This window comes from Nyctibius grandis, chromosome Z (genome assembly GCF_013368605.1).
Source record: "Nyctibius grandis isolate bNycGra1 chromosome Z, bNycGra1.pri, whole genome shotgun sequence".
Lineage (NCBI taxonomy): Eukaryota > Metazoa > Chordata > Aves > Nyctibiiformes > Nyctibiidae > Nyctibius > Nyctibius grandis.
The window spans coordinates 62,361,435-62,386,665 of record NC_090695.1 but is presented as its reverse complement, the minus strand read 5'-3'; the positions used below and the strand labels follow the sequence as shown (position 1 = coordinate 62,386,665).

At 39.2% G+C, this 25,231-nt stretch overlaps 1 protein-coding gene across 2 annotated transcripts in view; it reads left to right on the top strand.

The window, feature by feature from the left end:
* FBN2 (fibrillin 2) overlaps window positions 1–25,231 on the top strand; it is a 191,112-nt gene that overhangs the window by 69,036 nt on the left and 96,845 nt on the right. For both annotated transcript variants that reach the window (XM_068422044.1, XM_068422045.1), the window contains exons 9-17: window positions 1,169–1,321; window positions 2,051–2,284; window positions 3,793–3,930; window positions 13,742–13,861; window positions 14,432–14,557; window positions 15,220–15,342; window positions 16,435–16,557; window positions 23,342–23,494; window positions 24,394–24,447. In XM_068422044.1, the coding sequence (XP_068278145.1) occupies window positions 1,169–1,321; window positions 2,051–2,284; window positions 3,793–3,930; window positions 13,742–13,861; window positions 14,432–14,557; window positions 15,220–15,342; window positions 16,435–16,557; window positions 23,342–23,494; window positions 24,394–24,447 (1,224 nt within the window). The remainder of the gene's footprint in view (window positions 1–1,168; window positions 1,322–2,050; window positions 2,285–3,792; window positions 3,931–13,741; window positions 13,862–14,431; window positions 14,558–15,219; window positions 15,343–16,434; window positions 16,558–23,341; window positions 23,495–24,393; window positions 24,448–25,231) is intronic.

Below are 25,231 nucleotides of genomic sequence, written 5' to 3'. Positions count from 1 at the left end.
TATAAGCCAGCAGCAACACAAGACCTACAAGTGATTTCACATGGACAGTTTTTTGCACAATGTAGCCAACTTTTGTTATCCAGGTTCATCTGAGGAGTGCCAAACTTCAAATACATTGTGGCTAGCCTCAGGAATACTGAGAACCCATGATTTGCAATATGATCAAAATTTCTATGGATTTTGGCATGTTTTACAGTCTGGTTTCTAAAGCCAGCTCCCAAAAGCAATTGCACGCAAATCACATGCCTTAGTCCGTTAAGGCAGGCCCTTATGTCACAGAGTCTCCTCCTCTTAAATGAACATGTGTCTGAAAGTTCTTGTGCTCTCAAATGTTTATAGTATTGGAGTATGATTTGTATACTCTAGAAGTATAATTTCTCCTTTACTTAGGAGAAAAGTGAAGAATGTAATCCTTATTAATAAAAATTATTTTATCCTTCCCAGTTTAAGGTAGATACTTGCTTTTAAGCAAAGTATCAGGATGTGCTCAGTTATGTTAGTTAGTACCATGTCATTCCGAATTCATTGAGCTTTTCTCCTAGTCAGCATTCAAGAGTGTGACAATAGAAGATTTAGGAGGTGTCCTTGAAGGAACTGGAATATAATAAACATTGACATATTTATATAGAGTAGTTTTCACATAGCACTACTAAAAGTACTGTTGTACATTCAGTCTACTGAGCAGAGCAGACTGGATAGCATTTCTTCAGTTGAATACATCTACATCAAGGAAAAATTCATTAAATGAATTCACTGATGTTGCAGTTGTTAGATGAAATGTCTCAATTTTTGCCATTGTAGGTTTTTTATATAGTTATATCTAGTTTCTTTTTGTGTTGTTTTGTATCTTTTGTATCATCCATGTTTCATGTTAGCTTGAGCAGACTTTAAGATTGCATGTTGGATTAATGCAAGACTAGTGTCACTGTAAATATATGATCCTGCAGTAAACCAAATGTGGAATGCGTTGGTGCTGGTCACCTCAGATTATTATTGAATGTGGTTTGGGATATTTTGGGGTTTGTTTTTGATTTTGTTTTAATACAACTTTTTAAATACAACATCTGTTTTAATACAACATTTTAGTCCTTACATGAATTGAATAAGGGAGAGTAATTCTGAGAGTTCATGTTACTATTTTTGCTTTTCTTTTTAAATTAACTTCCAGATCAGAGGGCAAGTACATGTTTCTCCAACATAGTGAATGGCCGCTGTGCACAGGAGCTTCCCGGTAGGTTCACCAAAAGGCAGTGCTGCTGTGAGTCTGGCCGGTGCTGGGCCATCGCGTCTGTTCCAGAGATGTGTCCTGTCAGAGGATCTGGTGAGTGGCTTGTTGGTTGGTTGGTTTATTTTCTTCTTTGAGGTCACTGGAATGTAGGCTAAATGGAAAAAGAAAGTCAGGAATTACATTATTATTCATTCTTGTGTTTTTAATACTGATGTTACCATCTGTGAAATATTTTTTTCTGGTCCATGATTGTTTGGGACTAGTTTTTTTAACATCCTTTTGTTGACTTTGGAAATAGTTCTTGGGAAATGGGAAAGATTTTGTGGTCAAGCTCAAGAGGAAATGACTCTTGAGGGTCCATAGTTCATTTTGATTTAAAGGAACAGCTGCTCTATTGTTCCATTAAATTTTGAGTTACTTTGAACTAGAAATGCATCAGTATTTCATTTATTCTTTCAACTCTGCTCACAGAACGATAGTCTACATCCCTAGTGAAATGTCTTTTCGGTGTATGTATATCCAGATCTCTGAGAGACCAGGGAGTTACAGTGCTGCTGGCAACACAGCAACAAAAAGGTTTCAACAAATAGTTGTAAATTACAGTATTTCCTTTTATTATTTTTAGTGTCCTTCCTTAAATAACACCTGTCACAGTCATGGGATCTGCCTGAGATTAGGAGTGGGAAAGGGAACACATAACATCAAAGAAATGAGGGGTTGGTGTTCTGTTTTTTGTAGCATACAAAGATCTGTATCTTCCTTATAAGCTGACTCTGAAGGGCTGATTTACTTTTTGCTTCTCTGTGCATTCCTGTTTAATAGATGAACATCGCAGACTTTGTGTGGATACCACTTCTGCTAGAGGCGGTTCCAGAGGTGGTGGAACAGGAGGAAACGGATTCCTTCCTGGTGGCAATGGTAATGGCTACGGCCCAGGAGGAGCAGGATTCATTCCCATCCCTGGAAGCAATGGTTTCTCCCCAGGTGTAGGTGGAGCAGGGGTAGGGACAGGTGGTCAAAGTCCCACTGGAAATGTCCCAATAATTACAGGGCTAAGTAAGTACTTGCATTGTTGTGACTTGATTCTGTCTTTTTAATTCCTTCTATTTTTTCCTCTTTTTCTGCTTAGTTTTTAGTCTGGAAATGGTATGATGTTCTTAAAACACAAAAATACTTCTGTATTCAAGCACATTTAAGAGACCTCAGCTGATACATTAGGAAGTTCAGGAGCCCTTTTATAAACAAGACTTCAGATGTAGAGATTTTTTTCTTCACTGCAGTTATAGAGTCCTTGAGCCTATGCTGTCCCTGCTGATCTGTCTTGGTCAGCACTAATAAAACTCAAATTTCTAAGTGTTTTCAAAAAACCACCAGGATTTAAAATAAACTGTTCTCTTTCCTTGTTCGTTGTTGCGGATTGACCCAGCAGGCAGCTAAATACCACACAGCCACTCACTCACTCTCCCCTTGCCCCCTGGGGAATGTGGGAGAGAATCAGGAAGGTTAAGGTAAAGGGACTCGTGAGTTGTGATAAAAACAATTTAATAATTGAAATAAAATATAACAACAACGACGACGACAACAACAACAACAATAATAATAATAACAACAACAACAATAATATTAATAATAATGGAATATACAAACAAGTGATGCACAGTGCAACTGCTCACCACCTGCTGACCAATGCCCAGCCAGTCCCTAGCTACTGATCCTGGAGGAGAGAAACCCCGAAACTCCAATCCAGGAAGAGACAGAGCCAGACTTCCAGGACAACTCTCATCTATATACTAAGCGTGACGTTGCATGATATGGAATATCCTGTTGGCAAATTGAGATCCATTGCTCTGGCTATGCTCCCTCTCAGCTTCTTGTGCACCTGCACTCTAGGAAAGCATGGGAAGTTGAAAGGTCCTTGATTTCTTAGCAACAGCTAAAAACAGGAGTGTATTATCAACATTCTTGTCATACCAAAATCCCATACAAATCCAAAACACTCTATTCTGGCTAGTAAGAGGAAAATTAGCTCTATTCTAGCTGAAACCAGGACATCTTCCAAATGTAAAACTTACCTGTTCTGCAGGAACACTTCCTTGACTGAAAGCCAAAGGTGAATAATATTCAGAGGAAAGTCTCATATATATAAAGTTTCTTATAACATGTGTAAGCATGTCTCTAGGATCAGAACCATAAAGTTAATGAAATGCAAGGAGTATTACTAAGACAGGTACACTAAAAATAGTAAACATATAGAAACAGACTGCTTCAACTTTCACCCAAATTGTGGTTTATTCATGAGGCCACTGATAATCTCATCAGGTATACACATAAATGGTAAATCATAATTAAGACTGTTTGTCTAATGTGGTTTTTGTTTCTGAGAGCTACTTGTTTTTGTCAGTTTACTGTCATGCCAACAGATAGCACTTGGGAAAAATACTTGATTTGATGGATGTATTTGTGCACTTGATAGCATACTTTCTGAAGCCAAGTATAATCTTCATATTTACTTCTATTTGAAAATATGAATATTTGTCTCGTGTTCTGTTTTTTTTTTTTATTAGCAATACTCAATCAGACAATAGACATCTGTAAGCACCATCCCAACCTTTGTTTAAATGGACGTTGTATACCAACCCTTTCTAGTTACCGATGTGAGTGCAACATGGGATATAAGCAGGATGCAAATGGGGATTGTATTGGTAAGTGCACATTTCTAAAATCCGTTATTCACTTTTAAAATGATAATTTTTTTTGCTTTAAATCTGGTTTAAAAAAAAAAGCTCATATTCTTTTTCCCCCACATACATATTAATTCTAATGATGTTGCTCTTGTGAGCGAGTACAAAGACCATAATATTACTTACACTAGAATAATCTAAAATCTTCAAGAGAATTATCTATTCCCTTAAAAAAAAAAGAAGAAATCTTTACTTGCAAATATTGGTATTGAGTATTCCTGTACTTGTTGGATATTGTACATTTTTTGTCTTCACATGCAGTAAAGTAAGTTCTGTTCCATGTTCTCTTTTGTTATGCTTACATAGTTCCATTTTTGCTACAGAAGTTAAGTGTTGAGTTATGTTCAAGATAACGAAGGGTAGAATTTATGTTTTACCTACTCTTAAGGATGAATGACAGTTTGAAAGATATCAAATCATTATATTTGCATTTCATATGAAAATATTAAATACTAACTTGTTATAACAAGAGCTGAATTTGGGATTCTGCACTTCTATTCAATTACTGTGGACCTCACTCTTGCAGTATCAAGGCTCAACAGGTATTTCAGGGAAAATGCAAAATTTGGGGGTTCTTGTGGGGTAATTGTGTGGAGAAGAATCCTGTATGCAGGATACAGCTTAGTAAACACAGGATCCTAAACAGAAAGGTCTGGTTATATTTCTGATTGAACTTTTGCTTACTGATTCTTTATAAAGAGATTTGAGATCTGTGAATGAAAAATATTATACAAGAGCTTGTTAGCTGTAGGCTTTTCTCACTGAAACTGTGCTTTTAGAATCAATTTCTAGTGTACTTGTGGATTAGAGGAAAATACAGAAACAAAAGAACGCAGAAAATTGTAGCTACATGAATCCTTAAAAGAATCTTCTAATCCAAGACTACGCAGTTGATGGTTTGCAAGTGAGAATAGTACAGGCAGATTTTGACATACATGCAGCAGAGTGGGTATCAACCAGAAGCTGAGCTGCGAACACTGCGTCTCTGAGTTGCAAATTCTTCCACCTCCTGCTGAATTGCAAACTTGGACCTGTCTGGCTTGGCACCCTGCTTTCTGGAAAATTGAAATGCGACAACTGTTGAATGGTACTTTTCCTTTGATGTCCCTGTTTTTTTGCCATGTTTAATCTCTCTGTTTCCCTTTCTCAAATCGACTTGGTATACTTGACCTGAGAGTTTGCGAGTCCCCTTGGCTAGGCCATTCTCTTGCACCAGAGAAGTCAGTTATAGCTACATCATTCCTGACAACTGTTTGTACACCCTCTTCTTGAAATGTCAGTTGATGGAGATTCCACCACTTCCCCAGGCAGTTGCAGTGCTCCAATAGTCAAACTTCCAGAAAGTTTTCAGAACGTCTAATCTACTTTTAAACACTATTTTGCAAAAAATTTCAGCTCATTGTTTCTTGTCTTATCCAGAGTATATGAGGAAAGCAGTTCAGTACCTTTCTCTTTGCACTTTTGTGTACTTGAAGACTGTTGCAGTTCTTCCAAGTTGTCCTCTACGATACAGCAAACCCAGCTTCTTCAGCTTTTTTGTTTCGGTGAGAGTTTGCTGTACCTTTGATCTCTGGCAGGGAAGTTCAAGAGACTTAGTCTCTTGCTACATCCTTGAGCCTCAGGAGCTATAAGTGCATTGTAAGTGGAGGGTGGGAGTTTTACTATAAATCTGTCTTGCATGGCTATTCTTTACAGTGTATGGAGAGCCCTGGCACTTTTACTCCCAGAACTAAATTTTACATCGCTGAAATCAATAATATTTTTAACTATGGTCGACATTGACTCTTGAGGAACTGTCTTGAAAAGTGCTGAGCATCTTCTGAAAGCTGGCATATTGAACTAATGTTTCTTGATGAAATGTAATTCACAGCTTGTATTGATATTGTTTGTTACTTGGGGAGCAAGTTGAAAATATCATCTGAAGCACACAGATGTTCGTTTTCTATTTGAGAACGCGAAGTATTTTTATTACATTTTTATTACATTTTATTACATTTTTGCTTTCTAAGTTCCAATGAAGAAATAAACATGGGTAATGATAAAAATCTGAATATATGGTTGTTACAAAGCTAGCAACTGGAAAAAGTGAAAGGCCTTTCTAAACTGTACTTTTTGAGGCAACCATCCTATGTTCGAATCATTAAAAAGCAGTGATGAATAACATCATGGTAGAGCATGATTATAATAAAAGCTTGCTCAGGCTTATAAGGAGTTATTCTGCATGACGAAAGATAGTGAAAGAGCACATAGCTGTAAAAAATGAGCCTGTGTACCAAGGAAAGGCACAGTGTCACCTGTCCCTAAAATCATTTCCTATTAAGGTGAGACAAATTTGACTGAGCTACTTTCTGCTTCATATCAGCAGATAGCATAAAGGTGCCATATGATTAAGTAGCAGTTCACTGTGGTATATAAGTTTTGAATGCTGTTAAACTCACAAAGCCCTTTTATTAAATTTGTGAAGCATGGAAAATAAATGGCAATGCCGAGGTAAAAATGAGTATGGTTTGATACTATTATAAGCATTTGATTGTTAATCAAATGCATATATTGATAATGTGACATATGTAAGTTGAGTCTCTAGGAAAAAATGAATTGTGGAAAATAAAGTCAAACCAAAGCAAATCTTGATGCAGGTAGTAAGGTTAACTCCTAAATAAAAGGTAACTCCAGATTAAATACTAGGAATTAATAATACTAGGAAATACTAGCTAAGTAGATAAACCAAAGGCCTCACCTGAGCTTGGGTGACCTTTTAGACTTCTGCTTTTAGTGAACACCAGTTTCAACAGTGACTGGCACAAAAGAAATGGTGCCTTTGGCTCCTTTTTGGCTTTCCAGCCTAAATGACGAGGTATTAATCTACTGATTTCATCTTGAGAGTGGCTTTTGGGATTTGTCCATAGCAGGATTCAAACTCTTCTTGAGCCTATTGTGAAATGCTTCATTTACTCTATCTTTGTGCCCCTTTATGCTTAGGTTGCAGCAAGTAAAACTATACGGATTTAAGTTAAACTTCTTTTTCTCAATTCTCATTGAAGAAATCGTGCATGAAAAAATGAAGTAGGACAACCATCTGTGGTTTAAAAGACCCCTAAGATTTACATGTCTGGGTCCTGAAATTGATTGACAGAAAGATAAAGTGTGTTTTGAACAGCTGGCTGGCATTCTGTCCCTTTCTCTTCTGTGGGGTCACCCTGTGGGCCACCAGCCTTGCCATTCACCTTCCATCCAGGCTTGTGATAATAGTGATGTTGCATCTGATTTTCAGTTTGAGGTTAAAGTGCCTGAAAACTGTGGGACTAGATTGGTAGGTGCGTTGAAAAAAAAAATTGTTGACGTGTTTAGTTCTCTAACCACACAGTATGTGCCTAGGAAAAAGGTGTATTCACTTAGAGAACTTAGTCTTGACTTCATAATGCACATCTCAGCATGAAACAGTAGTCTGAAAACTGAGGCAGTTCTGGATGCACTGGGATCAAAACAAAAATTTCAACTGGTTTAACAAAAGCAGAGGATGCTGTGCCAGCTACAGTAATGTCCTAGATCGAAAGTGGGGAAAAAAATCCCAATAATAGCTTCCAGCAAGTTTGAATGTCATTTTGCCTATTTTCTGTGTGAAACAAATCAGTCATTACTAATTATTTTTACTCTTCAGTGGTTTGCCTTTTGAGTGGCTGCTTGTATCAGCAGACTTTTATAAGAGTATACTTTATGACTATTTATCTTAGATACACAGCTTTGTTTCACTGTTATTTTCAAATTGTATCATAAAGAAGTACCCAGAGTATCTTCAGTGCCACACTGAATCAGTGATTTGTGAATGGTAGTTGCTATAAATCATACAGAAATTTGTCTTAGAAATATAGGCAGGAACTTAACTGCAGTTAAGTGTGCCCAGATGGCCAAGAAGGCCAATGGCATCCTGGCCTCTATTAGGTATAGTGTAGCCAGATGGTCTAGGGAAGTGATCGTCCCTCTGTACTCGGCACTGGTGAGGCCACACCTTGAATACTGTGTCCAGTTCTGGGCCCCGCACTTCAAGAAAGATGTTGAGGTGTTGGAGCGAGTGCAGAGGAGGGCGACCAAGCTGGTGAAGGCTCTGGAGGGTCTGACCTACAAGGAACGGCTGAGGGAGCTGGGGTTGTTTAGCCTGGAGAAGAGGAGGCTCCGAGGTGACCTTATTGCAGTCTACAACTACCTGAAGGGAGGTTGTAGTGAAGTGGGAGTTGGCCTCTTCTCCCGGGCAACTAGCGATAGGACAAGAGGACACAGCTTCAAGCTTCACCAGGGGAGGTTCAGGTTGGACATCAGGAAGAATTTCTTTTCAGAAAGGGTTATTAGAGATTGGAACGGGCTGCCCAGGGAGGTGGTGGAGTCACCATCTCTGGATGTGTTTAAGAAAAGACTGGACATGGCTCTTAGTGCCATGGTCTAGTTGACAGGGTGGTGTCAGGGCAACGGTTGGACTCGATGATCCCTGAGGTCTTTTCCAACCTGGTTGATTCTGTGATTCTGTGATTCTGTGCATGGAATTTCTGTGTGTACTGATATATATTAAAAGAAATTAAAGGCTTGCTTGAATTTAACTTGGATACTCTTCTCAAAGAACATTGGGAGCATTGGAAACAGTTACATTGCACTATGTAGGGTAAGGTTAATGGTATATAAATGGACACTGCTTCCATACTGCTCTGTCTCTCTGGCTGCCTGCTCTCCAGGCAATAAATTAAGAAGCCAGAAATCATAGATATTTTTGTATAGAGTTAAAGTAAAGTCCTATTTCAAAATTATCCTGCCAAATAAAAAAAATAATGGCATAACGTACTGCGCTCTGACATAAACTTGTATTATGCTGCTCTCATGATGGAACATGCCTGATGGGTCAAGGAAGTGATCTGACATAGAATGGTCACTCCCTTTCCCCAGACTGATAGACAGCTGTAATATAATTACCTTTCCTTGTTTCAATCTGTTGATAAAACCTCTGGATTAAACTGTAGATACTTTGAAAGTGGCAGTAACCCCGTAGCTGTGCTGCGTTGCATTTTAGTTGTTTTGGGCATACAAATCTCCATGTTTTAAATTTAGTAATATATCTTCAGTCTCATCGCAGTAAGTCTTAAGGGGGTTTTGGAAGTTCCATACTGTGTCTAGTGAAATTCTGACAAGTGTTACAGATGAAACACTGAAAAGTGGAGATTAGTGTGATGCAAGTGGTGAAAGAGAAATATTTGACACTGACGAGGTGTGTGCTGGGAGACAGAATAAATGGGTTAAATATCTCTGTCTCAGATGTTTTGTGTTTATACTGCTGGAATATGCATGCTTCCAATGCAAACTGAAAGCCAACAACTCCTTTATATTAACATATATTTGCCATTTCCCTCTTTTATCAAGAGCTTATAAAAATAAGAGCATCTTAAGATGCATATTTTATATGGAAATCATCTGATGCACATGGCTTTGGATGGATTTTCTAAGCTTAAGTCAGCTGTTTCATAGAGGAACACTGCATTCCTGCTGTACAATTTTTAAATTAATTTACAGTGAGATCCATTTCTAGCATGAATGTGTTTTCTTCAACAGACGAAGCAAGTTGAAGCCTATAATAAAAGAAGTCATAAATGTCATTCTCTGTAGGAAAACTAAACAAAATAGGTGAATGCCATATCTAGTATTTGTAAGTTCCCCTGTCCTCCCCTATACTAAAGCAAGATAAATATACAGTAAAGTCACAGAATCACAGAATCAACCAGGTTGGAAGAGACCTCAGGGATCATCGAGTCCAACCGTTGCCCTGACACCACCCAAGTCATTCGAATTAAGATATTTGACAAAACATTAATGTGAAAATGTGATTTAGAGTTTGATGCTTTGTTGGTAGCTGAGGACTTTGTTCTGAAGGAGTTATGTGTGATCCTCCTTGACCTCCCATATCAGCTGAGCACTGAGGAAAAAATACTCAATCTAGCACTCATGAGAAAGAGCATCCCAATAGCCAGGCATGGTAGAGAAGCATGAGAACAGGAAGCTACTATAATTTCATAGAAGTCTACTGCAGTATAAAGATACAGTTACTGTTTTCTTCATTGTATTTAACACTCTGAATTTCTCTTTTCTTTATCTTGCTTCATTCTTGTGGTTTTACTGAAGTGGTGCTATCAGCTGCTATGCAAATGTGAATGAGATAAATATGCGTGAGAGGAGGTATTTGTTTCTTCCATTTGCTTTGCCTTTATTTATTTAACTGTTTACCTAAAACAGCCTGATTGTATCTAGGCACCAAGAGTGCTGTAAACCAGCTCATAAAATCAGTGATTTGGGTAAACCCAGATCTCTTTGATATGTATATTGGTGCTGTTGGTTTTAACTGTGTATGTATTAACACAGTAAATCCTATGAAATGTATGGTGTTGTTTATGGTTAAATTAGAACAGAACTAACCCCTTGCCATTTTTTAGAATCAAGTCATTCATGGCACAACACTTTCTAGAAGTACACATTTATTTAACATATAAATGTTCTTATAAGTTTAATTTCTCATTCCATCCCATTACTTCCAAGATGTAATGAACTAAGTTTTAGAACTAGATCTGATAAAGGGTGAGTACAAATGCTCAGCAAAATTACCTTGGGTTTTTCCTGATATTCCTGGTAGCGTACACTGAAAAATGCATGGAAAAATCATCATTATTAGGAACTGAGCAGCAGTGGCTTTATGTAGCCCCAGCTTCCTATGGCAGCTTACAGCCAGATACCAAAACCCCCACAAATCAGCAATGGCTTTGTGGTGTTAAAGCCTACCTAAATGAAGAGATGAGTAATTTCAGACCTGTAAGTAAAATGGAGGGCATAGCTGGAGGGAAAAAAAGTCAAATTAGCAAAGGTGATTGATGAAGAAAGGGAGATTTCATCAAGGAATCCATTCAGTTTGTAACCTGTGAATTTAGCTGTAGCAGAAACGAGCTGCTCAGGTCATCCTCTGGTAGCTGCAGGAGAGACTGAGCCAGCAGTCCTGCCTGCCAGACCGGAGGGATGCACTGGCTTCACTCCCTGCATCACAGAGGTCAAGGATCCTGGGGTTGTTTAGAGGACCATAAAGGGAAGGAACAATCAGTGTTATTTTAGAGTTGGGAATAGCTGTCTTGGGCCAAAGACACAGCTGACTCATTGGTAACCAATGAGGATCAAATCTGGGAAGAGTTCTTGAAAGGAGTTTAAAGTTTTCAGAGCTGTGTGTCAAATGGGAGTTACTTCTGAGCAGGTACCTAAGATTTCACAGAATCACAGAATCACAGAATGTTAGGGATTGGAAGGGACCTCGAAAGATCATCTAGTCCAATCCCCCTGCCGGGGCAGGATTGCCTAGACCATATCATACAGGAACGCGTCCAGGCGGGTTTTGAATGTCTCCAGAGAAGCAGACTCCACAACCTCTCTGGGCAGCCTGTTCCAGTGTTCAGTCACCCTCACCGTAAAGAAGTTTTTCCTCATATTTGTGTGGAACCTCCTGTGTTCCAGCTTGCACCCATTGCCCCTTGTCCTGTCAAGGGATGTCACTGAGAAGAGCCTGGCTCCATCCTCATGACACTTGCCCTTTACATATTTATAAACATGAATGAGGTCACCCCTCAGTCTCCTCTTCTCTAAGCTAAAGAGACCCAGCTCCCTCAGCCTCTCGTCATAAGGGAGATGTTCCACTCCCTTAATCATCTTCGTGGCTCTGCGCTGGACTCTCTCTAGCAGTTCCCTGTCCTTCTTGAACTGAGGGGTCCAGAACTGGACACAATATTCCAGATGCGGCCTCACCAGGGCAGAGGAGAGGGGGAGGAGAACCTCTCTTGACCTGCTGACCACACCCCTTCTAATACACCCCAGGATGCCATTGGCCTTCTTGGCCACAAGGGCACACTGCTGGCTCATGGTCATCCTGTTGTCCACTAGGACCCCCAGGTCCCTTTCCCCTACGCTGGTCTCCAGCAGGTCTGTCCCCAACTTGTACTGGTACATGGGGTTGTTCTTGCCCAGATGCAGGACTCTACACTTGCCCTTGTTATATTTCATTAAATTTCTCCCCGCCCAACTCTCCAGCCTGTCCAGGTCTCTCTGAATGGCTGCTCAGCCTTCCGGTGTGTCAGCCACTCCTCCCAGTTTTGTGTCATCAGCGAACTTGCTGACAGCGCACTCTAATCCCTCATCCAAGTCATTAATGAATATATTGAATAGAACTGGTCCCAGTACCGACCCTTGCGGGACTCCGCTAGACACAGACCTCCAACTGGACTCTGTCCCACTGACCACCACTCTCTGGCTTCTTTCCTTCAGCCAGTTCACAATCCACCTCACTACCCGATCATCCAGACCACACTTCCCCAGTTTAGCTGCGAGGATGCTGTGGGAGACCGTGTCAAACGCTTTACTGAAATCGAGATAGACCACATCCACAGCTTTACCATCATCTATCCACCGGGTAACATCCTCATAAAAGGCTATCAAGTTGGTTGAGCATGACTTCCCGTTGGTGAAGCCATGCTGAGTGCCCCTAATGATCCCCCTGTCCTTGATGTGCCTAGAGACAGCACCAAGAACAAGTTGCTCCATCACCTTTCCGGGGATAGAGGTGAGGCTGACCGGTCTATAGTTCCCCGGGTCCTCCTTCTTGCCCTTTTTGAAGACTGGAGTGACATTCGCTTTCCTCCAGTCCTCAGGTACCTCTCCCGTTCCCCACGACTTAGCAAAGATGATGGAGAGTGGCCTAGCAATGACTTCCGCCAGCTCCCTCAGCACCCGTGGGTGCATCCCATCAGGGCCCATGGATTTATGGACGTCCAGGTTGCTTAATTGGTCCCTGACCCAGCCCTCATCAACCAAGACAGATTCCTCCTCTATCCTGACTTCCTCTGAGGCCTCAGGGGTCCGGGGCTCCTCAGGACAGCCTCCAGCACTATAGACAGAGGCAAAGAAGGCATTCAGTAACTCCGCCTTCTTTTTATCCTCTGTCTCCAGGACCCCCACCTCATTCATCAGTGGGCCTACATTGCCTCTAGTGTTGGCTTTACCTGCAATGTATTTGAAGAAGCCCTTTCTGTTGTCCTTGACCTCTCTTGCAAGGTCATTAAAGTGTGTTTGGTTGCACCCAAACACCAAAAAACTTTGGAAAGGAGAGTAAGGTACATTATAGAGAAGGACTAGATTAAGTCTGCCATTACTCAAATGCAAAGACTGGTGTTGAGGATGCAGTGGGGCATAAATAATTGAGATGTGGTGCACAGTCTGTGGTCTCATTAAGAACCTCTCCTGCTAGTGTGTGGCCCCCTCCTCACATTTGTACAATAATGTAATATAATGGGGGATTTTTGGATGCCATGATTTGCTCTGATTTTAAAATGCCAGTTTTGATTTGTAGTGGTTTTATTCTGAAGAGGAATGAATGGTCATTCAGTTAAATGAAACTATGTTGAATACAGTGTTCACTTTCACTAGGCAACTGTCAGATCCCATGTCTCAAAATCCTCACACATATATTTTCTTTTGTCTTTCAAGATGCATATAAATGATGTAGTAGCATTTCATGTCTTAAAAATGTCTGCCTAGTTGCACTAAGAACAGCTCTATGTTTTTAGGAAAGTAATGATTTTGCACCAATAACAAGTTCTAGTATTTAGCATTTGACTGTTAGTTACCATCTTTTTCACTTAGAAACTTGTAGACTTGAAAAAAATGTTGTATACATTGTGAAGTCAGTAATGCTCCTCTGTGCTGCCGACAGATGTTGATGAATGCACATCAAACCCATGCTCTAATGGAGACTGTGTCAACACACCTGGTTCCTATTACTGCAAGTGCCATGCAGGTTTCCAGAGAACTCCTACCAAGCAAGCTTGCATTGGTAAGAAAATTTCCTTCATGTCTACTGACGTTGCAGATGTTCTGACCCCTTATGTCAGATCGCATTGGAGTTCAAAAAATAGTTAGCAATGAAATTTAGTAAATCCCAACAGTTGTTATATTAATTGGAGCTCTAGTTCTGGGCTACCATTCCATTCATTCTGTTGTTGACTTTTAACGTTTATCCGTTATTCTGGAATATCTGTCACTTGGCCAGGGAATTTGCCAGCCAGGAGTTCTACAAAAAGTCAGGAAATAGGCTATTTCCTATATAGACCACGGGTGTGTATTTGTGTGTGTACAATGATGAATGTGTGAGTAGGTTTTTAAAAGTATTCATAAAGTAATTGCTGAGCATCACAAAATGTAGCATTGTAGCATTTATTGTGCAAGTCTGTAAAATAATATTTTTCCTATCTCTGATGCAATGAGAATAAATTCTTAACCATCTTTGGAAATTTTTTTCTAATATTTAAATAACATGGCAGTATTTTTCAAAGCAATAATTGTGACTATATACATTTTTATCTTACACTAATTCTCTGATTGTATGATTTTCTTTTTGCTGTAGATATAGATGAGTGCATCCAGAATGGTGTTCTTTGTAAAAATGGCCGGTGTGTGAACACCGATGGAAGTTACCAGTGTATTTGCAATGCTGGGTTTGAACTGACTACAGATGGAAAAAATTGTGTGGGTAAGAACTCTTCTAAATAATGGGGCAGGCATTACCTTGGTGATTCTAGAAATTGTTCTTCATACTACAATTAAGGATCATTAAGGATTACCTTTGTAGAAATAAGGTACAACCTGAGTGAACTTAATAGCCCCTGCATTTAAATAGTTATTGTATGGAACTGCGTGATTTCAAAGAAAATTTGAGGTAGTTTTTGTTTTTGAAGCTACATCTCTCCTCAGGAGTCCCAGGTAACTCAGTGCCAGGAATAACATTTTTGCCTACAACTTCGTAAGAAGTGCTCCACATATCAGCACGGCTGAAGAAATAACTGGTTTTGATTTTTACTATACTGCATCAAAAAACATTTCCTAGATAAACAGCAAGCTCTTAATTCTGTCAGGTGATTGAAGCTTTTTATCCTTTCATATAAGAAAGAAAGACACACCCTGATCTTCCGTACACAGTCTGCTGAAACATGCAAAGTAACTGATCACAGCAGGAAAAAAATTTGCTGCTTTGTCTGTAGAGTTAAAGCTCTTCAGATACTTCATCAGATTTATGAGTAGAATTTAATCTTCAAGTGAAGAAATATGTCACATCAGTCCTGATTGTTTATTTTCATTGTGTCATCTTATGGAAGCCGAGGAACTACAAGCAGTTTTCTTTGCAATATTTTGCAGACCATGATGAGTGTACCACTACAAACATGTGTTTAAATGGGATGTGCATAAATGAAGACGGGAGTTTTAAATGCATTTGCAAACCAGGATTTGTTCTGGCTCCAAATGGGCGTTACTGTACCGGTATGTAGATCTGAGGGGTAATGCATTAAGACAATCTTGATTGAAAAGGGCTTTTCTGGTCCATTCATTCATGCGAGAATGGTGATCTCATCACATGGATTTAACATCATCCTAATACCTTACTAACTCCTTACAGTGGATATCTTAAGCTGCCTAGAATAGAAATAGGCCTTTAACTTACAGAAAGAAATAATGAATTATTTAATAGTATTGTGACAGCTACAACAGATGATAAATTAGCTTTTGAAAAGTCTTAGAGCATTGTAAATGCAGTAAAATAAGCAGGCCCTTCGTGAAGTGCTAAAGTGAGCAGCAATATGGGACATTTAAAAGGTTGAAAAGATTTTACATTGATGAGTACACACAGGTATGTTTTTCACATCCGTATTCTGGCAATTCAGAGTGCATGATACGTAAGACATCGTATTTGCCACATAGCTTTGCAAACTTTTTAAAATGAGGTCATTGAAAACTTACATTAAACATTTTAAGAAAAAAGTCTGATTTAGCTTCAGTTTAAGTAACTAATGGAAGATACCTGTTGCTGCCAGTAGAAGTAGGTTTGGGCTTGAGTCGTTTCTAGTAAGTGCAAAATCATGTAAATTGTTAGTTTTTCTAATTCGAAGTTGAACCTTTTCTGTTAATTGTAGTTTTTTTTAATGTACGTGCAGCTGGTCTGTTGACTTAGGTAGAAATTCATGACCACTGGAAAGTTCTTTGAAATGAAAATTTACCATCATATGGATATTCTGTGATTAGTGCTTCCTTAACCACACTTTAAAGCAAAGTTATAATATCATGGGATGGACAAATGGGAAAATTTATCATTAATTTTCCTTAATGTAGAATCTGAAGTGCCTCTAATCCTAAAATTGTTCTGGTTTTTGGTTTGTTTTTTTTTTTTTTAATGTGTAGCTGGAATTTTCATTATTCAGTGTAATTCCAAGATGAGATTTGTGTTAGAAACAAAACAAGGATATGTTGATGATTCATCTGCTATCATAAAGTCATTTGGTGATGTTCTAAAAATATTAATTGTAATCTTACTTAAAAACAGCAAATAGATTGTTGAATTGTGTTGCCTCCTGATAGATATTGATGAATGTCAGATGTCAGGAATTTGCATGAATGGTCATTGCATAAATACTGAAGGATCCTTTCGGTGTGAGTGCCCGCCTGGCTTGGCTGTTGGAGTTGATGGTCGTGTGTGTGTAGGTAAGTGAGATTGTTTTTTTTCATTGAAAAGCAAGTGGAATTACCAGGTTGTCAAATTAAAGAAATGCATCAAATGACATCCTTCTAGGTAATGTTGACATTAAACCACAAAGGAACTGTTCTAGGATAAATCTGGCATATTTGTCTTTTGTTCTGCTATGTGTTTGTGTTCATGTATGTGCATATATATATATATATATATATATTCATATATATATTCAGTTGTGCATCATCCGCTCCAAATCACTAAAACAGGTACGTATCTTGGTTGAGACACTGATAGACACTGATATTTTTGCGCTCGGCATTTCGTTCTTTAATCTGAAAACATTTTACTCTCCCTGTACAATAGTGTTAAAAAAGAAAAAGTTCTAGCAGGAGAAACAGTGAAAACTAGATAGACTTGTTTCTGTTAACTCAAATATCATTATTAAGAATTATTAGGAATACTGCATTATGCTGTCCCATAAACTTAGTGTTAAAAGACAAGAAGCTTAAATTCCTCTGTGGAATTGGAGTGGCGCCACATCTTGTTTACCTGTTATTCCTATAAATTAAATTTACAGTATTTACTCTTCCTGCCATCTTCTAGTCTGCTGATGAGTTTATAATCTGCTCATTAATATTTATAAATATGTAAAGGGCAAGTGTCATGAGGATGGAGCCAGGCTCTTCTCAGTGACATCCCTTGACAGGACAAGGGGCAATGGGTGCAAGCTGGAACACAGGAGGTTCCACATAAATATGAGGAAAAACGTCTTTACAGTGAGGGTAACCGAACACTGGAACAGGCTGCCCAGAGAGGTTGTAGAGTCTCCTTCTCTGGAGACATTCAAAACCCGCCTGGACGCGTTCCTGTGTGATATGATCTAGGTAATCCTGCTCCGGCAGGGGGATTGGACTAGATGATCTTTTGAGGTCCCTTCCAATCCCTAACATTCTGTGATTCTGTGATTCTGTGAATAATCTTTTGTCATATAATCTGAACTGCAGCCTCTTATCCCCTCAAATATTACTGGTTGACAGTTGAGAGATTATTCACCCAACTCCCACCAGAAGCTCTAGCATAGCTTCAGAGAGCGCACCAGAGAAAAATGGAGCATTTTCATCCTGGTGAAGAATAAAAAAGGGTAGAGGGCAAGAGGTATTCAGTCCCTTGTTTTCTGCTGATTGCTGATGAAGAGGGTGGAGAGGAATATACATTTCACAAAAATTTCTGAGAGTGATGGGACTACATGCACTAGGGACTGCGATACTGCAAAGTTCCTGAAACCAATTTGATCCACGTGAGATACTGTCTTTCCCTTCTTCTGCATATTAGAACATCAGTTCTGTAAACCCTAAGTTTCTTCTCTTCTACCTCATGAATGTATCTGTCATCAGGCATATGGGTGACTCAAGGCTTAGTTAGTGGATAGGCAGGGCATTAAGCTTTAGCAGGCAAATGTGGGCGGAATGGGGCCTCCTTGAGTGAAAAGCACTCCTCTGGCAGCATCACGACACATTGGCTTCACTTTTGTCACGTGGCCTTATGTGCTAGATGCTGCTGTTTACTGGACTGCCATTGGAACTGATATTAGATCAGGCCAGCTGGTTATGTCATGATGTTTTGACAGGTTCATGAAGCAGTAAAGGCAGAGAGTAAACCATTGGCTTAGCTCTACCATAGTTGTATATATTAATCAGTGCTATGGCTGTTCTTGGTGATGGATGCATATATGTGGTGTCTGCCTGTGCCTTATCTGCATGTGTCCAGATAAAGGAAAAACAGGCTTCATCACAATGTTTGGAGGTTATCTTGCACCAAAGGGATGTGAGATACTACAACCTTGTGTTGCTATTATCATTTAATTTAAAATAGAGTCTTAAATTGTGCAGAAGTTCATCATTCTTTAAAATAAAATCTAGTGCAAGTGTTCATATCAAGTGCCTGTGAAAGCTGGCCCTTTCAGTTACCACTTCAGTTTAAAAAATACACTCTAAAAACTCAGAATGGCTTAAAAAATAGGCTAATAAAAAGCCAAAACACCTTCTCAGTCTCCCAGCTTGAACACAAATATCTGTTGTTTTAAATAAATTAGATTTTTCAGTAAGCAAAACTGTACTAAAGATTGAACCAACAAGAGCAAAGTCTGTTCTCTCCTACATAGTAGCCAAGTTGTTTTCTTCTGATTTATTAAATTTTTGGAGAAAAGCAATGAAAAGATAAAACAGTGAGAAAAGGCTTGGTGTGCCGTTTTTAATATAGGAATTTCACTGCTTAGTGGCACAGCAGCAAAACCAGATTTGAGTACAAGCTGTTCAGTACCTTTTTAGTGGTCCAAGTTGGCTGCGTCTTTACCCCTGTCAGTGATACAGCTGCAAGGAATCAATGTAGTGCTCAATTTTCTGTGCTTTTATTTACCTAATGCTACCACAGTTCTAGAAGCTAAAGGCTTCACAAGTTGGCCATTCAGCTGTGAACACTATTTTTTAATTTGAAAATGTTCATCTCCACATGTCACATAGCTTTAAGGTTTACCATAAATGCTTAAATTTTCAACAGGAAATATCCTTGATATGACAAAAATCGTAAGGCAGAATCATGATTTATTTGGAAAACTCATTTTAAAAAGATGATGTAATTATTCCAGGCATAAAGTAACATAGGAAATTTCAAATATTGCATAACAAAGATATCCTCATACATGACCTTTAGAATAGAATTTCTGAGCCAATCTGCTGTTCAGGATTTTATGTGTGTGTGTGTATATATATGTTTTTATATATACATACAAATACTGTGTTAACTACAGGAATTCTCTGTCTGGCTATTCTGTCCTATATATTACATGAGCTAAATAATGCTTTTCAGACATTCTGGCTGCTAGAAGAGTATTTGTAGTCTGATAGTTAATACGTTTCATTGGGCTTCCGTTTAAAAATATTCCCACAAATGTGCTAGGCAATTAGCAAAAATACAAAATCAAAGAGCCTACAGTCCAATTCTCTCACTCTTACTTTGAGCTGTCTTTTACTTCTGAATAGTGCCATTGATTCTGGTGGGACTATTCATAGAATAAATTGCTTTTTTATTTAGTATTAATAAGTATGGCATAGTCAATCACCAAATGTTATACAAGTTTGGAAAAAAAAATTCTGCAAGGGGGAACAAATGTTTGGAAAAGGAACAGCTAGATAAATGCTCAGAGCCAAGCTAGTATTTGCAGGCATTTCAGGTTTGGCTGTACTTCTAACTGCAGCTCCGTGCTCGGATACCTCAGCTGTCTCTGTGTGTATGAGTGTTTGTACTTGTACTGAGGTATGGCTATAGCTTTGCACAATGTGGTTTGTTCTCTACTGAGACACTTTTAATTATAATTCAGTCTGCAGTTCACATCTCTGCCCAAAGCTATAGCCATACAGGACAAAATAGCTAAGTTTTATTTTACCCTGGTTATTTTGCAGAACCCTACCTCAAAGTGTCTATCATGAGCATTGCATGATTTGACCTTCTAAGGCACCTGAATAGGTGCAGTGACTTACAGTGACAATAGGTCAACCACTGGTCCACCAGACTTTCACCGCAGGCATGACGGTGGTAATATTTGCGGATGTTGAAGTGCTACACCACAAAATGTAATAGTCTAGAAATGCTATTCTCTGGGAAACAGTGGAGTTTCCCATAAACTGATACATGGTTACAGCAGCACCAATACTAAACTCTGATCCAGGGCATAAAATAAGTTCTCCAGTGTTCTGAAATTAATAGCCAAAGGCTGATCAAACTATAAATGGGGAGCAGCGCAGGTTCATCAGTAAGGTCCACGCTCAGAACTGTCATGACATGGGGAACCTGAGCTTGGTGAGGTGCCTACAGCAACTAAGCCATGGACAAACCAGTGCCTGTCTTTCTCATCCTTTCTATCAGCATGGGAAGCAGAGCACAGGGAGGACATTCTTCCTGTCATACGATCTCTGTTTTGGTTCTGGGGTAGCCAGTTTGGTTCCTCATACTGCACAGGCTTTGTGAATTACTGACTGTGTAGATAAGGCTGTTTTCCTATAACTAGTTAGGCAATCCTCCCCAAATTCTCTGTGCTTCTTCTATAAAAGCATTGGTTTATATGGAAAAGAACTTGCTCTCTTCTTATGCAGAGCAGTTGCTCAGTACATCTGTAGCTTCCTCCAGCTGCTTCCCACACTTCACATCTTTGAAGACCTTCCTACAGAGTATTTCTTTCACACTTTACAATCTTTTCTTCCCCCTGCAGTTTCCTTTGGTGCCATTTCCTTCCCTTGAATTGCTTCTCCATTCTCTCCCAGACACGTAACTATAGGGGAAGCCTTCCCATCAGTGACAGGGCAGTGATCAAAGCCCCTTTATTCATGGCAGAGCATGGTAGAGTGGCATCTGGATTTGTCAGAGGTGGAGGGGAAAGATATGATGCAACTAACTATTATGCAGAGTACATGAACAGACATTTCTGGTGCAAAAATTTTTTATTGTTGTCAAGCATAATAATCTTTCCCTGCTGTCGAGTGCAAGCAAATTGTACTGGCTTCACCTAGACTCTTGGCAAGAAATAAGCCCTGAAATCTGGGCCACATTTAACTGTGCTCCAGAACTATCTGTTCCATGGGATACCAAAAGTAAGAGAAAACATTTATGTACAGGCAATCCTGTTTTATAGGAGCCAGTTTACAACACTGAAAGAGCAGACAGAACACAGAAGGAATTGCCAGTTCTTATTCAGATTGGCACAGGATATTCAACATCCACTGTAAGATTTTTCATGCAACTTTTCTTTGTTATTTTGGCATCATCTTTTAAGTAGGTAACTGTTTGTATTCCCTCAGACCCTACTCAGTTTCTGAGTGCACCCAGGCTCATGTCCAGGCCACAATGTATGGTAGTTTTACAGGCAGGTTGACAAGGAGCATAAATTAAAGCCATGTTCTGGCCTGGTCTATCAAGATGCCTGAAACAAAGAGTATTTTTGTAGCTTCAACAAGTGTCTGTAGAAGTATAGGAGTCAAGGCTAATGGCTGTTTACTCCATCTGTATCCTGCAGTTCTCAACCACACATTTGAGTGGACTGTCCAGTCACATGCTTGTTAGAAGATCTCCAATATTATCCTATAAGCAAATATGCAAAAGGCATCTAACCCTGGAATGACCAAAAAAACCCAAAACAACAAAAAACAAAACAAAACACATAAAAAGCCGTTTAAGAGACATTCTCATAGTTCTTGGGTAAGTTTAGCAGATGGTTATACCTGCAAAGGTAGGGCTAAAGGCCTGCCTTGGAAGATGCATCTTCCTACATCTTATTGGTCAAGTCAGTCAAATTGATTTATATGACTAAATCAACTGCAAGATTGGCAGTATGCACATGGTGAGTCCTATAGCTGTGTGGCTGTCCTGTGTATTTTTTCTGCTGTCTTTTATGGCATGACGTTGGAGACCTTCCAGGTATTATCTGTTTTCTTTGTGTAATAAGTGGTGGTTTGTCCTGGCCATCATTTCCAGCCCTCTACCTAGGGATCACACTGTAATTTCCATAGTGGCTTTTTAACCACAAGCCTACAGAAATTTCTTACACTCGAAGCAGTAGTGCTGCTTTCCCCACTACCTAGTCATGTGTAAGAATTGCTAAATTGCTGTTGCTAGCTAGATATTGGGACCTCTTTGATATCCTAACCCTAATTCAGCACTGGTGCCAATTTACATATGAACCTATTAAGATAGCCATGTCACGTAAATTCTGGTCTGAACAATCTGCTGGAATGCATTTTTGTTCAGAATTTGTAAATACAGTAGTAGGCTATGGTCATTATTTTGGAAATAGGTAGTCTCCGATATTACCAGCCCTGGGCTGCTGGTGAGTTATCCTACATGAGGAACCGTTTTGGAAGTAAATAAGAGATCTGTGTGTCCAGGTTAGGGTTGTAGTATTTCCCCAAGGGAAGAATTTGTCACCACATGCTGATTTGAGCGATTCTGTGTTTCTTATTGAGGTATGTGTTGACGGATTTACAAAGCTGCTCTCGTGTGTAGGTCATCTTTGCTGGGTCCTATGAGGAGTGGCTGGGGGAACTGGGATTGTTTAGCGTGGAGAAAAGGAGGCTGAGGGGAGACCTTATCTCTCTCTACAACTACCTGAAAGGAGGTTGTAGCGGGGTGGGGGTTGGCCTCTTCTCCCAGGCAACTAGCAACTGGACTGTGGCAGGGGGGTTGGAACTAGATGATCTTCAAGGTCCCTTCCAACCCAAACCATTCTATGATTGTATGATTCTATGACTAGGGGACGTAGCCTCAAGCTGTGCCAGCGGATGTTCAGGTTAGACATTGGAGAAATTTCTTCACAGAAAGGGTTATTGGGCATTGGAATGGGCTACCCAGGGAGGTGGTGGAATCACTGTCCCTGGACGTGTTTAAGAAAAGACTGGATGTGGCACTTAGTGCCGTGGTCTGGTTGACACAATGGTGTTAGGTCGAAGGTTGGACTCCATGATCCCAGAGGCCTCTTCCAACCTAGTTGATTCTACGATTCTGTGATTCTGTGAATGCTTTTAAATTTGCCCACAATATGCTAGTTTAGGTGGTTTTAAAGCGCTCTGGAGAGAGCTCCGGGAGCTAACCATTTTGAGACCTGGCGTTGATGTCATCAGGATTATTATAGCAGAGCAATGTGGATTTTGTTGGAACAACATTTTTTTTTTAGCTCTTGTTGAGATAGTATGCATACTTTTCACCCTTAGCCTAAGGAAATAAATTATTTCTTTGGTTGCCCTTCCTCAGATACTCACATGCGTAGCACATGCTATGGAGGCATCAAAAAAGGAGCATGTGTTCGTCCTTTCCCTGGTGCTGTGACAAAGTCTGAGTGTTGCTGTGCCAATCCTGACTATGGTTTTGGAGAGCCATGTCACCCCTGCCCTGCTAAAAACTCAGGTAAAATTTTGTGTTTCTTTAAATATTACAGTGAACATACAGAGTTAAAAAAATCTTGTTCATATCAGGTTGTTCATTTATTTCATACCTTAAAGAGAAGTGAATAGGGTACTTAATGGAGTTGTACACTGATTCTGGAAACAGTTTCTCCTTTAAAGAAAAACTCTCTGGTATTCTGTGTTGAATATTTGTGTTTTTATGCATTGTTGTTTGAGGTGACCTGGTTCCAGAGCTGGCCAGTCTGTGACAAAATTCAAGACGAAGGACATGCCTATGCTATGGATGAACTTGGGTCCCTGAATTAAGTGTTGGCTATGAGTAGTAATACTTTAAAACAGAATAAGCAGAGTTCTCTGATGAATCTGTAAATTTCATAGTCAAAGCAATCCAGTTTAAAAGGGAAGCCCGTGTTAATTTTGGAAATCTGTATTTCATTTTATATGAATCAGTTCTCCAAATAAACTTGGGTGTTGATTGAAAAAAATATCTTGAATATAGAACTGAGATGATGTATCTCGGACAGTATTTCCATTCAGTGTCGTTTTCTGAGATAGCAGAAAACTATTTAGAAGAAATTAAGTGAAACTGCATTATGGTTGAAAGCAGTAACTTAAGGAGTACTGTCAAGAATATAATGAAATCACTTGAGTGTTTAATTCTTATTATCAAATTTCAGTTTTGTATATATGTGAAAGTTCAGGGTGGAATGCTACTTGACATATTTAGCAATATTAACTATAAATGGTTATTTCATGTGAACTTTGGCATTTTATTAGCTACATTGTAGAAAAAATATTTTGGAAAAAGGTCAGATGGATTTGGTTTAGGATTAAAGAAGGTGAAACACTGGAAATAACATTTTCTTTTTTTCCCCAAAATCTCTTGCTTCACTTGAATAGCTGAATTCCATGGCCTTTGTAGCAGTGGAATAGGTATTACTGTGGATGGAAGAGGTATGTTGCATGTTTTCTTTAATGTATATGATTCAGGGTTAAAAAAAGTATACTCAGAATAATGTTTTTCTTTATCATATTAGGGTGCAGGGTTTTTTGCCTCAAGATTAATACGTTGATTTTTGTATTTTCATTATCAAAGTATAATAATTAAATGTTGTCGAAAGAAAAGGCCAGAATTAATTCTCTGCAGCATTGGATTTTGCCTGACCTTGACAAGAAAAAAGAGGTCATCCATTTTAAACGTTTGACTTATAGTTTATTTTTTTTAGAATAAGCATAAGACAGTTCTCCCTCATTTGGGGAATGTCAGGAGCCACTTGCATTTGCAGTTGATTTTCAGTGAGCTGGGGTAGTAATATAGCAGTTCTTCGCTCCATATCTAGTGTTCACTACATGAACTATTTCCACGGAGGGATCATTTCTCTGGTGAGTTAGAGTTGGAAGGGAGTTTACTAAAAAGATCTTCCTAAAAAAAGTCCTGAAAGTGAGCACTTGGATTTAGTACTGGAAACTGTAAAGCTCCAGCTCCTTTTTCTAGCACCACAGAGAGAGGGATTTTAAAAAATAATAGCTGAGCCAGGCCTGAAGTGGGGCGACACATGCTGCAGCTGCCAAATAAGTAAAGTGGATTGCAGAAGGAATGGCGGAACACAGTATTATGATTTATTGCTAGATAGTTCCCTGATGAGTTAATAAAGTTGCAGCCAAATTAAAGCAGATACTGTACATTTAATATTTCCAGGCATTTAATTTATGTAGCTTTTATCCTTGTCAGTGTTAA